This window comes from Carassius auratus, chromosome 24, assembly GCF_003368295.1.
Source record: "Carassius auratus strain Wakin chromosome 24, ASM336829v1, whole genome shotgun sequence".
NCBI classification, from domain to species: Eukaryota; Metazoa; Chordata; class Actinopteri; order Cypriniformes; family Cyprinidae; genus Carassius; species Carassius auratus.
In genome coordinates, this window is record NC_039266.1 from 22,831,255 (window position 1) to 22,847,152 (window position 15,898).

General features: G+C 38.4%; 1 protein-coding gene and 1 pseudogene across 1 annotated transcript; both read left to right on the forward strand.

Annotated features, from left to right (window-relative positions):
• Positions 1–15,898, forward strand: part of LOC113042671 (receptor-type tyrosine-protein phosphatase mu-like) — a 673,064-nt pseudogene that overhangs the window by 329,526 nt on the left and 327,640 nt on the right.
• On the forward strand, positions 12,275–13,725 carry LOC113042687 (leucine-rich repeat-containing protein 30-like). The gene has a single exon (XM_026201712.1). The coding sequence runs from the start codon at positions 12,641–12,643 to the stop codon at positions 13,517–13,519; it is 879 nt and encodes a 292-aa protein (XP_026057497.1). The 5' UTR covers positions 12,275–12,640; the 3' UTR covers positions 13,520–13,725.

A 15,898-nucleotide genomic window follows, 5' to 3' on the forward strand; every position in this document is an offset into this window, starting at 1 on the left:
CCGAGTGTACTTGAACTGGATACAGAAATGTCACGGATGTGCATCGGATGGTATCCAGTGGTAACAAGTAGGTTATTGTGTTAAATGCAGTGTGTATGTATAGTCCAGTGTTGAACTGTTAAAGTTAAAGTGCAGTGTGTGGCATACCATATTGTGGGAGTGTCCTATAGGGTGTATTAGTTTTGACCGTTCATTAGTCTAATGTCATGAGGGAAAAAGCTCTCCCTGAGTCGGCTAGTGCTGGATCGGATGCTGCGGAGACGTCTTCCTGAGGGCAGCACAGAGAGAGAAGTCTGTGGGACGGGTGGCTGGAGTCACTGATGATCCTCCGGGATTTCCTTATACACCGCCTGGTGTAGATGTCCTGGAGAGAGGGAAGCTCACCTCCAACAATGTGGCATATGTACAAACCTTTTCAGAGCTTTATGGTTGCCAGCGGTGCTGTTTCCGAACCAGACAGTGATGCAGGCCGTCAGGATGCTTTCTATAGACCAGGTGAGATCATCACTGATGTTACCGCTGAGGAGTTTAAAGCTGCTTACCTGCTCCACAGGTGTCTTGTCGATGGTGATGGGTGTGTGTTCTTTGCCCTGTCTCCTGAAATCCACCACCAGCTCCTTGGTCTTGTCGATGTTGAGTGAGAGATGGTTCTCCTGACACCATTTAGTCAAGGTGCTCACCTCCTCTCTGTATTGTCAGTGATCAGGCCTATCACCGTTGTGTCATCAGCGAATTTGATGATGACGTTGGAGCTGTGTGTGGCTGTACAGACGTGTGTTCAGGGAGTACAGGAGTGGGCTGAGGACACAGCCCTGAGGAGCACCAGTGTTGAGGGTCAGCCGGGATGAAGTGTTGTTGCCCATTCTGACCACCTGTCAGAAAGTCCAGGATCCAGCTGCACAGAGATCTGTTTAGTCCCAGAGTCTGGAGCTTTTTTTATTTTTATTTGGTATGGGCACAATGGTACATTTTTGGAAGCACGAGGGAACCACAGACAGATAGAGGGAGAGGTTGAAAATGTCTGTGAAAACACTGGCTAGTTGTCTAGTCTCTATGTCGTCATCAGACGCTGCCTGGAACATGTCCCAACCCACGTGATCTTGTAGTATAGCATCTGATTAGTCCGACCAGCATTGAATTGTCCTAAGGACGGGTGCTTCCCGTTTCAGTTTCTGCCTATAAGCAGGCAGGAGCAGATTGGAAGAGTGATCTGATTTGTTGAAAGGTGGGCAGGGGAGAGATTTGTAGGCATCCTGGAAAGGAGAGTAGCAGTGTTGACGGCTATGTATTAAAAAAATTAAGCTATTGTTCTGAAGTTGGCTTTGTTAAAGTCCCCCATAACAATAAATGCTGCATCTGGGTGCGTGGTTTCGTGCTCACTTATTTGCCCGTGCATTTCCTTGAGTGCCTGCTCTGTTTTGGCTTGAGGGGGAATGTAAACAACTGTGATTATGACCACTGTAAATTCCCTCGGTAGCCAGAATGGTCGACACAGATGCATATGAAATTCCAGATCAGGGGAGCAGAAGGATTTAATAGAGTGTTGGTTCCTCTCATCACATCACGAGTTGTTGATGAAGAAACAAAACCCCCCACCTCTGCTTTACCCTGTGAGCTCTTTCGTTCTGTCCGAGCAGTGCACGGAGAACCCCGTAAGCTTGATGGCTGAGTCTGGAACCACTGCAGACATCCATGTTTCTGAGAGGCAAATAATGCAGCAGTCCCTTGTTTCTCGTTGGTATGAGATGCGTGCCCGCAGTTTGTGGTCCAGTGACTGAACGTTAGCCAGGAAAATGGTTGGTTAAATCCAAGGTATCAAATTCAATCACGCAGATAACAAACAGTGATTTTGACTATATTGATTATATTGAGTATCAGTAAAACTTCTGTCATGACAAACTTTGAGCCCTCAGCACTCCTAGGGAGTCAATCACGAGAATTCTCCTGCACAGCAGCGCCCCCTAGCGGCAGGCAAGGCATAATTCCACCTGCATTCGCTCAATCTGATCTCTCTTTTCTTCTCTATGCTCAAAGTTTGCTTATAAAACTCCACTCATAAACATCCTTTCATCCCAACATCCCTTCTTCCACCCTTCCTTCAGCCTATTCTGCCCTCTCTTTACTTCTCAGTCGCACTCTCTCTCCCAAACTAATAAATTATTGTATAAAAAAAGTTTATTGAGCAGCAAATCACGATTTCTGAAGGTTAATGTGACACTGAAGATTGAGGTGATAATTCACCTTCTCTGACGTTTCACTGAACTGTGATTCTAATGTGTAAAGTTGTATTTCCTATCTAAGGCTAAATCGAGGACAATCTAATGTATTGTGAATGCACGTGTACTTTTTCAGAAGCATGTTGATAAAATGCAATGTCAGCAGTGGATAGATTTTAATGAACACACACAGTGCAAGACAGACATCGATTGTTTAATGCATGCTTTTCTACTTTATTGCTGTTGAGCCTCTTACAAAGGAGGTTTGTCTCAAAGACGCAAAAGTGCAGATTTGGAACAGATTCATTTCACATCATACATGAAATTCATTTTTCCTTTGGGCTTACATGAAACAGAAACAGATCTGTTAAATCCTGTTCCCACATTTTTAACATATGAGCACAAGCGATCATCAACAGACACATCTTTGTCAAACAACTCCACACTTAAGGTGTCAGCAGATGAACATCCTAAGGTGAAGCCTGACCAATAAGGATTACTAGTAGCATGATATGGTATTGTTTGCTCGTAGTGTTTACCGCATCTGATCTTGAGGTAGGGATCAGGTTTTCCAAAGTCACCAGACAGGTCTACTGCATTTACATTATGCATACGAACCTCAGCATTTGCAAAGTCTAGCTGAGACACCATCATCATCATCATAGACAGAAACACCAGCCAAAGGAGATTAAAGACTGCCATGGCTGTCAGAAATAATACATGATGAAGATTTAATACACAAATACTGAAATTAGAACATAATGTTCACATGTTAAAAGTACCAGCTGAGATATGATGCCTTACCTTGCTTGTTTTAGATTCTGTATGAATGCTTCCTGATCCTCACCCCCTTTATAAAGTCAATGCAATCACAGAAATCTTCAAAAAGTTGATAAACAGGTGTTTTATTCCCATGTAAATCATTGATAAATATTGTAACGTGGCGATCTATTTGCATATGTCAAGTTCTCAAGAGTGTGTAAAATCATATCCTTGGAAGGTATTGAAGCAATGCGTTAAAATAATTTTTGTAATTCTGTAATGGGTGGCTACAAAAGCAAAATACACTGGGTCAATGATATAGAAAAATCTAAATTCTAAGGAAAATAAATTAGATCTTAAACAATTACTTTTTTTCTTTAAAACATCTGTATTGTAAGAATTACAGAACCTCAGGCACTTTTAGTATCTTCTGAGGCGAACAATATACACACAATGCATTAACATACAGACATCCGTCTCCACATCCCACTGAGGGAAAATGTGGGAAAAACATCAGTTCCTTTTCGTTATTTAATTTTCCAATTTTAATTTGTTGACAAAAAAGTGTATTTTCATCTGTTTTAAACACCTTTTTTACTCGTGTAAATGCCTTGTCAAAACCCAAATTATCAAATATTTCATTGAATTTCACATTGGATGGACCACATTTGACAATGTCAAATTGTCAAATATTATATATATATTTTTATTTCTTGCATTAGTTGTTATTCTGACACAACTTTTACACATTTTACTAGTTAGACTTTTTTTTACTATAATTTTCAACTAAATGTATGAAATCCAGTGAAACATTTTGAAGCATGTTTAATTTAATTGCATCTATATGTCTCACAACGCCAGCATGTTTTTCTTTTTTACATTTTCTGTAAACTATAAAACAAAACAATATAAAATATTACATATTGTAACAGTAACACTAGAGTCTAAACTGTTTAGACCAATGTTTACTATGAAATACTCTGTTCACGGATATATGTAGATATTTATAACATACTAATTTGAAGATTTCACTTCAGCTGTTTTTCTCTGAGAGTGCTACACCGGGCTCAAATATAGATAAAAGACCCATGACTACAGATGATGGGGCCGTTTTTCCTGAATCTATGGAAATAAGCAACAAACACATTGGAAAATGCTAAATGTTAAAATGCTAAAAGAAAAGAAAGTATAATTGTCTGTGTTTGTGACAATCAGAAAGCACATGGCAGGATAATATGGAGCTTAATGTAATTTGGTCATATGGCCACGAATACTGATATGGAGAAGGAATCTTGCTCAAGGGAAAAACACACACTGCATGTACACCTCTGGAAGGACAGGGCACAGAGTACATGTCCACACATGATGTCATTCACGCCCTTATCTTGTACTTGTAGTACATTTTACTGAAGGCAATGCCGTTATGGTCATGTGATTTAAAATATCAGAGTTATGAGAGAAACTGTAAGTGCAGAAGTGTTGTGTGTGCTGTGTAAACACGATCCTTTTACTGTAATTCTAGATTGAATATGAACATGCATTTACTTGTACAAAAATTTTCAGTATGCCCCCAAAAATGTTGAGCTTTGCCTTTATTGTACATTTCCTTCAGCCTGAGGCGTATTCATTTCACTTTTGGTCTGAAACGTCTTTTACATTTGCCAAAATTCGAAGTTTTTATATAAAAACCAAACAAGCAAGCCCAGGCCACATGAGAAAAAGTAACACAAAAGTAAAATAATGCATTACTTTCCATAAAAAATAACTATATAGGGAAAACTACTTTTTAAGGTGAAATGCAATATTGTTATGCATTACTTTTAAAGTCACTTTCCTCAACACTGTTAATATCAAGGCATTAAAATAACAAAAACCCACCTCTTCGAGACAAGCAGCGGAGCTGGCTGACACATTCATTGCTGCTCAGGTTAGGCACGGTCAACTTACTAACTGGGTCACAGTCAAGGCATCCACAGAGCGACAGGTAAGTCTGGGAGAGGGTTTGGTAGTGGTCAACCATATAGCATCACTAAAGGCTATAGTTCACAGACTTCCCAATCCAAAGCTTACCCTAAAAGTTATAAGGTCAACACAAAGAGAAGCCAGTGATTATCTGTCATAGATGTGGCCAAGTAGGACACAAGAGGGCAGAATGTTCATTGCAAAGAGTCAGTAAAGCATGCCTTTGTTATATCCCCAGACCGTCTCAAATACTAGGTGAAGCAGCTTTTAGGGTCCCAAATGGGATCTATCATTTTACGGTCATGTCGTTCGGCCTTCATGGGGTCGCAGCCAATTTCCAGAGAACTATGGACTGTGTATTGAGAAGTACTGAGGACTTTGCAGCAGCTTACATTGATGATGTGGTGATTTACAGCTCATCGTGGGAAGCCCATCTGCAGCGCCTGTCAGCTGTATGTTCAAGAATTTATGATGCAGGGCTTGTGGTTAACGCCACTAAATGTCATCTAGCAAAGCCTGAGGTGTCCTATTTGGGGTATGTGCTGGGAGGTGGGGTAATTAACCCTCAAGTTGACAAAGTGGAGGCTGTACGTTCTTGCCCACCTCCAACAACCAGAAAGCGGATGAGGTCCTTTTTAGGTCTGGTAGATCTGGTACAGATGTTTTATTCCCAATTTTTCCATCCGAGCGGCCGTACTCACAGACCTCACTCAGACGGGTAGCTCCCAAAGTTTGTGTGGTCACCTGAGTCTGAGGAAGCCTTTCAAGATCTCAAGCACTGTTTGTGTCAGGGGCCAGTGTTCTGCCCCTGACACAATTCTGACCTTTCTTTCACAGTGCAAACAGATGCATCAGGAGTAGCTCTAGGAGGCGTCCTGTTGCAAGGTGACAGTGAAAGTCAAAGGCAAGTGCAGTTTATCAGTCGGAAATTGTTCCCCCGTGAGGTTAGGTATTCTGGTTCCTTGTGCTGCAACCTTTTAAATTTCAGGTAAGAAATCAGATGCTGCCTCGTGACCGCCTGAAGATCTCTCTGGCACCAGAACCATCGCTGAAACTGCCTTGAGCAAAAAACTTTATCATATTTATACTTTATTGAATAGTTGCATACAGTAGTTGTAGAAAATTAGTGAATGGATGTTTTCGTTCAACAGTTTAAAAGAAGTTCAATAAAGTGCATCCATCCATAATAAAAAGTGCCTCTGCTGGGTGAATAAAGTCCTACTGCAGTGAATCATTCTTTTCTTTTTATTGTTATATATTGACACTATAGTGTCTAATTCTAATGTTTGGTAATATTTCTGAGATTCCTCAATTTATAAAAAATTTAATTGTGGCGAAACATTAAATTAGAATTAATCAATTAAATGAGAAAAATCTCCCAGCTCTACCTTCAACATATGAAAGTTAGCGGAATTTAGTGAAAACTATGGATATTTTTCGTTAACCCCCCCCCCCACATTGATTCACTACAGTAGGACTATTCACCCTCGTGCACTTTATTGTATGGATGACGTCCTATTGGAGGATTTGACTTCCTTCGAACTGTTGAAAAGAAACACCCCAATGACATTATAAAGCTTGGAAGAGCTTGGATTTGTCTGAAAGAAGAAAGTCATATACATCTAGGATGCAGTTTCATGATCCACTGGAGGAATTTTCAATAAAGAAATCTATACTTTTACTCAAGCATGATGATTAAATACTTAATAACAAAAATATCATCCCTATTTTTATTGGTCTATTTTCTTAAACGTTAAGCTTTACTTTGCAATCACTTATTTCCTTCATGACATGCAAATATAGTGGGTTTTGCTGCCATCTTCTGGAAACCATCTGTATGTGCAGGCTGGACTGGTGAGATCTGACCTCACATGACCTCTTGAAGCTCAAGCTGGACCTCATGGGAAATTCCTGAATGATCCACAGTTGTGTTTTATTGTTTAGTGATAGTTGTTCATGAGTCCTGTTTGTCCTGAACAGTCAAACTGTCTGCTGTTCTTCAGAAAAATACTTCAGCTCTCAGAAATTCTTTGGTTTTCCAGCACTTTTGTGTATTTAAACCCTTTCCAACAATGACTATTTGACAAAGATGATTTTGAGATCCATGTTTTCAGATGGTTTCACACTATTACAGAAGGTATAAACGCTAATGTTTTTTCCTTCTGGAGCATCAGTGAGCGTTTGAACCTTCTGTAGCAGTTGCTTATGAATTACTCAGTTGTCCTCGATGTGAAAAGATGGATCTCAAAATCATACAGTCATTGTTGAATAAGATGCTGGATTATTTTCTATTGTGGACTATATGTAAACATCTTTTATATGAAATATTTTATTCAGGTCAGTACTAAATAAAAAATAACATGCATTTTGTTTGATCTCTTTTATGTTGGTAAAATAATTACCATTTTGCAGATCCTGAAAACTTTTGAGCTCAGCTGTGTGTCTGTGATCAGTGTAAGGGTTTGTTCAGCAGGGGGCAGTGGCGGCTGATAAACTGGACTCCTCTGTCTGAGTTTTCCTTCTCTCTCTGTTATAGTTTGTGTTTGAGTGCTTAGCAACCTTGAGAGAAATACACTGATGTTATGGCCGCTCCACTAACAGAGACTAAACAGCTGTTGGAGAGACACACAGTGCACATTTACAGGAAGTGTTTGCATCCACAGTAGTTTACATTTTGAAGAAAACAGCCTCTAATGACCGATAAACACCCTACGCTGACATTTGTGCCCCATCTATAACTGTCTGCTTGAGGAGAACATACTGCCATAAAAACATCATGCTTTTTGTTTGCAAGCGTCATTACAGCAGGATCTGAGTGAGTTCAGCGCTGGCTGCTCTCCATGTTATTAGATGAACACTGAACTGGTTTGGCCCATTTGTATCATCAGGTCGGCCTCACGGCATGCTCTTTCTGGCTTCAGTTGAATTCTTCAATCTCTAATGATGGCACAGACACAGCTGAAGCATTTTTTCAGACTTTTGGCCACGGTGTTTGGCTTCATCAAGACCTGCTTCTGTTGCCCAGACCACCTGGATCTGATTGATCAGTAACACAGACGAGAGCACCACAGCTGACAGCATCTGTCTGTCTATCTGTCTGTCTGACTGTGTGTCTGTCTGTCTGTCTGTCTGTCTGTCTCTGTGTCTGTGTGTCTGTCTGAATGTCTGTCTGTCTGTCTGTCTCTGTCTGTCTGACTGTCTGCTGTCTGTCTGTCTGTCTGTCTGTCTGTCTGTCTGTCTGTTTGTCTGAATGTCTGTCTGTCTCTGTGTCTGTCAGTCTGTCTGTTTGCTATCTGTCTGTCTGAATGTCTGTCTGTCTGTCTGCTGTCTGTCTGTCTGTTTGCTATCTGTCTGTCTGTCTGTCTGTCTGTCTGTCTGTCTGTATGTCTGTCTGTCTGAATGTCTGTCTGTCTGTCTGTCTGTCTGTCTGTCTGTCTGTCTGTATGTCTGTCTGTCTGAATGTCTGTCTGTCTGTCTGTCTGTCTGTGTGTCTGTCTGAATGTCTGTCTGTGTGTCTGTCTGTCTGTCTGACTGTCTGTCTGTCTGCTGTCTGTCTGTGTGTCTGTCTCTGTGTGTCTGTCTGTCTGTCTGTCTGAATGTCTGTCTGTCTGTCTGTCTGAATGTCTGTCTGTCTGTCTGTCTGAATGTCTGTCTGTCTGTCTGTGTGTCTGTCTGAATGTCTGTCTGTCTCTGTCTATCTGTGTGTCTGTCTGTCTGTCTGTCTGTATGTCTGAATGTCTGTCTGTCTGTCTATCTGTCTGTCTGTTTGTCTGAATGTCTGTCTGTCTGTCTGTCTCTGTCTGTCTGTGTGTCTGTCTGTCTGTCTCTGTCTGTGTGTCTGTCTGTCTGTCTCTGTCTGTCTGTCTGTCTGTCTGTCTGTCTGAATGTCTGTCTGTCTGTCTGTCTGACTGTGTGACTGACTTTCTTTCTGTTTGTATTATGTGTGTAGGATTGTGTTCCAGAGCAGGCTGTGAGTGTTTCTGTGGGATGTTGTAGTATTGTGGTTGTGTTCCTCTATATTTATTCCCGGACCGCTGTGGCTGGTGTGTAACTGCATTAGTAGCTCCTCTGCTGTTCTCTCATTCCACACACATTACAAATGGCATCTTTATAGTGTGTAATAGTGTGCTTCCTCCCCATCGATTCATCATCCTCAGCCACTTCATCTCCCATTCTATCTCAATTTACTCTCACACTCTCGTTTCCCCTCGCGCTGCTGCAGAGGAACTCGATGAAGAAATTATATCTGAGATATTAAACTGTCTCTGGTGAACACTTGCATCTATTACCCACCAGGACTTACAAATCACACTGAAGGAGCTGGATGAAATAGGTGGCATTCTACATTACATTATCAGGAGATACTGACAATTAAATTCTCATTTAGTAACTGTAGCCTATTTACTTATTTTAAGTCAGTGAGGAATGATGAAATCCCTTTGTAAAATAATACATACCTTTTTTTTTATTTAATATAAATTTTGACTTTTTGAATTTTGAACATTCAATAAATGTGTGGAGAAAGAACATATAAGAGCCGAAGTGTGAGCACAGTGCAGTTTATTCTTTTTGACTTTATGTTTTAATGCTGTCAAAAACTGCAACTGTATGAGTTGATTAAATCATTAATGTTTTGTTTGAGCTATTCAACATTTCAGTTTATCAAAGTTCAGAATTAAATGCTAAAAAAGAGTAAATACTGTATGTATGAGTTAAACATCCAGTTTAGTTATTAGACATGAACTTGTGTTACAGACTCTGAAAGAATGTCAGAAGAAGGTCAGGAATTCAGAGTGTATTTATATATCAGCTGAGCTCAGTGAGGTCAGGTGCAGGGCTAAATGCAGACCAGAGGTCAAAGGTCATAGAATTTGCATGTGAGATGGATTTCGGCTAATGATTTTCATCTGGTTCTTTAGGAGCATAAAGCATAAATGTTTGCACAGCCAAAAACAGCAGTTGTCTCATACAGTATATATAGAGTACATTATAAGTAATATAATTGTAATTGAGCTGACAGGTGCATGTGTTTGTGTTTGTCAGAGTGTGTGTTTCTCTGTGTTTATCTGCATCCCTCTCAGCGCTTTAACTCACATCAGCATGTTCTCATCTGCGTCTGAAGATTAATCATTCATTAAACTCCAGACTCGGCTGTTAGCAGCTTTACATTTTCTGTGCGTTCAGCTGAAATTGATCTCAGTAGGTTTGTAATTCTTAAATGTCATTATGTAATTTGTTTAATAAATGAACCCTGTGAGGATAAAGCTGTGGAAGTCAGTCATTAACACGGTTTTGGGTCTTGAGAGGTTTCTGCTGGAAATAAACCTGTTAAACAGCTTTTAGTATCATTGATATACACCGTACTACTGTAGTTTGTGTCAGTATTTTGAATAAGATTTTTTTTTAAATACTTTTAGGCTTGTTGAGTTTTACTCATTTTCTTATGTTTTTGTCATTTTGATTAGTTTTTGTAGTCTATATTGTTTTTACTAATGTTCTGATTCTGTATTTTCCATTTAAATTTTAGTAAACAAATTTTAAATTTTGTTGTGTTTTATCATTTTTTATTAGTTTTTGTTAGAGTTTTTACTAATATTCTGAAAGTTTTTTTTTTTGTATTTTCCATTTCAAATTGTAGTTAAAATTTTTAGTAATTTTGTTGTGTTTTGTCATTTTTATAAATATTTCTATATAGTTTCTATTTATAATATAATGTTTTTTATATTTCCCACTTTTATTTTAATTTTAGTTAGTTTAGTCATTTTATTGTTTTTTATATTGTTATAGATTTTTTTCATGAATATTTCTATATAGTTTCTATTAATATTTTGACTTAGGTTTTTTAACTTTCTATTTTCCATTATAATTTAATAAATTTATACATATACATATATATATATATATATATATATATATATATATATATATATATATAATTATTTTTATTTTTTTTATATGTCTACATGTATATACTTTTTATTCATTTATCTTTTTTAGCCAAATTAAAATACATTTTGCCTTGGCAGCTAGTTGAAATCAAATTAGATTTTATTTGAGATAACAGAATTGAAGTGGCATATATTTTATGGTTTGAGTTTTAGTAAACTATAATAACCCTGCTGCTGAAGCGGATGCATGGCTCTGAAGCGCTGATTTCCATCTGTGTGTATTTCTGTTCAGGGTGAAACGTTGCAGATTTCTGATTATTTGGTGACAGGCTGCGAGATGCCAAGAGCCTCCGACAGATGTCCCACTGAATACTGAACCACGACACCATTCAGAAGCCTTTAATCCACATCTGTGGCCATTTAATACAGTGAGAAATGATGAGTAAAGTTACCGGCTTCATCTGAACTTTAGCTGTAAAGAACATATTTGAACATTTCTCTGCTGGTTTGACAAACTCTTTGAGTGTTTGATATGTGAAAGTTTCAGGATAGAAACTAATTCCATTCAGATCAGCGTCCGTCAGGGGATTTGATCTATAAATAACTCTAATCTATAAATAAACATTTGTTTATGTCAAAGCGTCTCCATGTGTGCTCATAAATATTTATTATATGATTATAATTATACCATTGAGATTCTATTATAGTGTTTATTAATATTTTGTTATTTTATGTTTGTGTTTTCTTTTTTCACTTTGGCTTTAAAGTTTTTGTTGTTTTTTAAATGTGTGTATTTTTCATCTTTAGTTTAGTTTAAGTTAAACAAACTTAAAAATTAGTTTTCGGTTTTCTAAATATTTGTTTGGTATTTATTCATTTATTTAATTTAGTTGTAGTTTTTACAGTAGTTAGAAATTAAGTAAGAAATTAGTTAGAAATTAAAGATTTTTTTAAGGTTTTATTTTTATATATTATTTTTTATATATTATGTTTTCAAACCAACTTAAAAACTGAAAATTCATTTTTGTTTTTTAAAGGCAAATTTATTGTCAATTCTTTTTTTTTGTTGATATTTTAAACATTAACTTAACAAAAAAGTTTTTAAACACAAACTAATTTTTTTATTATTATTTTTAATATTATTGTATACAATTTTATTTAATTAATTATTTTTAAATACCTGTTTAGGTTTTATATATATATATATATATATATATATATATATATATATATATATATATATATATATATATATATATATATATATATATATATATATATATATGTTTTTTTTTCAGTTTTAATTTTTAAACTTAACACAGGTGGGAAATGTTACTTTTCCAACTATTTGAAATATTTTCTTATATTTTAGTCTAGTTAACATTTATTTTATTTGTATTTAAGTATTTGGTCGAAGTATGTTAATATACAGTAGCTGAAGTAGTTTTAGTTATCAATAACAACACTAAAAACAGGCCAACTATCATAAACAGTTGTCCATGCATGACTTTATTTCGGGTCAAGAGTGTCATGAGAGGCCAAAGCCATCGTATTTCACTGGCAGAAGTGTTTGTGGTCGTCTCTGAGCACAATCAAGGTTAGTATCAGCGGCCGCTCGCGCTCAAGTGACAGGAACAACTGGACGAGAGGCTGTGAAACGCAGGAAGAGCTGCCAGGGCAGTGTTGTTTGACACTCTGATATGTTTCCGAGCGTGTGTTTAAGATGTGTTCGTGACGCCACACGGCTCTGGGAATGTCCTTCACGTCTCTAAGCTTCAGTAGAAGAGTGTCGAGCTGAGAAGGAGAGCAGAAATGGGTGGAAAGAAATCCAAAAGTGCTGTAGATGACGACACGACACAATCGGGACGAAAGAGCGCCGCTCAGGACGAAAACCTTCCGACGGTCGAACGCATTCGCAAACACACAACAACACACTTCGGATACAAAGTGCTGAGTCTGGCTCGACGCGGCCTGACGGATGCTCCAGAGGAATTATGGGAGATCACAGAGCTGCAGAAGGTCAATCTGTCGCTCAACGCGTTGCGATCCGTTCCACCGTCGCTGGGTTCTCTGCAGAATCTAGTGGTGCTCAATCTCTGGGGAAACCAGCTCACTAGCTTGCCTCCTGAAATCGGACGGCTGAGAAACCTAAAGGTGCTTTTCGCATATCGCAACCGTCTGAACGACGTTCCCGAAGAGCTGGGTTCATGCACCAAACTGGAAGTGTTGAGTCTGGCCAGTAACCAGTTAACTAGTCTCCCTGCGTCGCTCTCATCCCTCGCGGGGTTAAAGAAGCTGAACCTGAGCCACAATCTGATCGCGCACATCCCCGGCTGCGTCTACAGCATGAAGAGCCTGGTGTTCCTGCAGCTGGCCTGTAACAGACTGGAAAACATCGCCGATCAGATCCAAGCGCTGGCCGACCTGAAGATCCTCATCGTCGAGGGAAACTGCATCCACTCGCTTCCCAAGATGCTTTGCCGTCTGACCAAGCTGGAGCTCCTCAACGTGGATTTCAACGACATCCAGAGCGTGCCGGAGGAGATGCACCGACTGAGACGTCTGGAGAAACTGGCCTGCCATCCGCTGGACAAAGGTCTGCACATCAGACACAATCCTCTGCTGAAACCCATCAAAGAGGTTCTGGACGGAGGTCTGCAGGCGCTCTACAGCTATCTGAAGACCACGTGAATCACCCGAGGCTTGTTCCCCGTCTCTGAGAGATGCAGCTTCTCAAGCTCTCTCTGAGGAGATAAAACTGTAGTGTTTTTATTCCGACTGCTTTCAGAGTTCATGCGCCTGCAGGATGTACATTCACAAGAGTTCAGAATACACTGAAAACCATTCAAATGTCTAAAACTGCAAAAAAAAAAAAAAAAAAAAACAGCAAAAAAAAAAAAATTCTCAGTGGTTGTTTTATATATTTAATGTAGCTTTTTGTGTTTTCATAAAAAAATATTTAGCAATATATATATATATATATATTGCTACAATGCCCTGCAAAAAATATTTAGTCCTAAATGAAGTATTTATGTATTTTAATTGCCTATAAATTTCAGTTCTCTTTGATGACTATTATTATAAAATAAACAAGCTAATAATCATAATTTGTAATGCAACAGGTAAATAATGATAGTTTGTTATTTGCATCTGTTTGCTTTTATTTAAATAGATTTTCAAAATGCATGTATTAAAATCAGCCTAAATCTGTCAAATATGGCTAGCTGTGGATCAAGCAATATTAAGTCAGTTAAAAATGTATGAGATTGAAACAAACTTGATGTATTGATGATATATATTTAAAGCTGGTTATTGTGTATTCAAAACAAACTGAGATTATCTGCACTACTGACCTGTTTCATTAATGCTGACTAATGAATATCTCTTTAAGTTTATTAGTTTCTGCTCAAACTGTCTAAAACAAATGCATGGTATTTATACTCAATTCAGAATGCATTGTGCTGCGGTTTCTGTAGAGTCCAGATCTTCAGACGTGAGTGTGTTGAGAGGGTCGTAGGTCACGTGTGTCTCAGAGCCACTGGAGGTCAGTGCTGTAGAAATCTTCTGTTGTGTGTGTGAGTGTTGAGACGAGTTCAAGGCCGACAGGAGCGTGAGGAAATAAAAGGACACCGGCTGTTAAACAAGCACTCGATTCCTCCGGCTCTGAGACGCTGATCTCTAACAAACTCTCCTCCATTACTGACCTCGGCACTGACCGCTGCTGGTTTGTTTATCTGTGTTTTAACATCCCAACTCAACCTTTATTCACAAGAGCTGAACCCAAACTCAGTCAGAATAACACACACTTCTGTAAGTGCCTGGGAGGAGATGAACCTGTGTCTAATGTTTCAGAAGCTACAGAATAAAAGTAAGCTTTCAAAGGTTTAAAAAGACAAAATGTAACTTACATTTCACAATTACAAAAACATCACAAGATATAGCATTGAATGTGAAATCTTGAAGAAAAATCTTAGTATTGTTTTTCTTGCAAAACATGCTCCAATAATGTTTCCCTTTCATTTATTTATTTGATCTTGCATAAAACATTAACATGTGTGTGTGTGTGTCTCTCTCTATCTCTCTCTCTCTCTCTCTCTGTATGTGTGTGTCTCTCTCTCTGTGTGTGTGTATGTGGGTGTGTGTCTCTCTCTCTCTCTCTCTCTCTGTGTGTGTGTGTCTCTCTCTCTGTGTGTGCGTGTGTCTCTCTCTCTGTGTGTGTGTGTGTGTGTGTGTGTGTGTCAGATGGCCTGTGCTCAGTGTGTAATCACGAAGGCAGATCTTACACGGTTCAGTTTGTCTGTGTGCAGGACGGAGATGTTTTTGGCTCGACTCTTTCTCATTTTCCTCGTCTCGTTCTTCTTGGGTGCTGATTAAACTAGTTTGTCTTTGTCAGACTCGTTCTGGATTTTGGACGCGGTAGACTTGGAGCCGCTCGCCTGTTGTTCCTCTGCGTCTCCAGGAGAGTTTCACCAGCTCTGCAAGAAAACTCAATAAATAAGTTATGATATTGGTTTGGTAATGTTCCCAATTAAGTAATGAAAACATAATTTCTGAACGTTCAAAACGTCTGTATCTTTTCCTTCTTAAGGGAACATTACATTGTATCATTTTGCAAATGTTATGGGAATGTTACTTTCAAAAGTTCTTTTTTTTTTTTTTAACTGTAACAGCTAACTTTGAAAGAATGTTTTAATTACGTTTACAGAAACTGTTCCCCGTAAGATGGGAAGGAAACACTTTAAATAAATGCAAATTAATTAGAAAATGATTGATTCCAAGCTAGTTTTCATGCATTTGTCAGGCAAACAGATCATCAGCAAGCACCTTTACACAGGAACATAAAGCATCCGTGCCATAGAAGATCTATTTTTGGTTCCCAAAGAAGAACCATTTAGAGATTTGTTCTTAAAAAAACAGTTTTTCTTAATGTGAAGATCATTTTAATAATCTAAAGAACCTTTGATTCTGTGGATGTTAAAGGTCCTTCATGGAAGTTGTTTGAAAGAGTGAGTCGGAGCAGGAGACACTGAAGAGCTTGTGTTTGTGTTGCTGATTGGACAATGACCTTGT

Coding starts and splice junctions, on each gene's coding strand:
- LOC113042687 (XM_026201712.1), top strand. CDS start 12,641: ATGGGTGGAAAGAAATCCAAAAGTGCTGTAGATGACGACACGACACAA.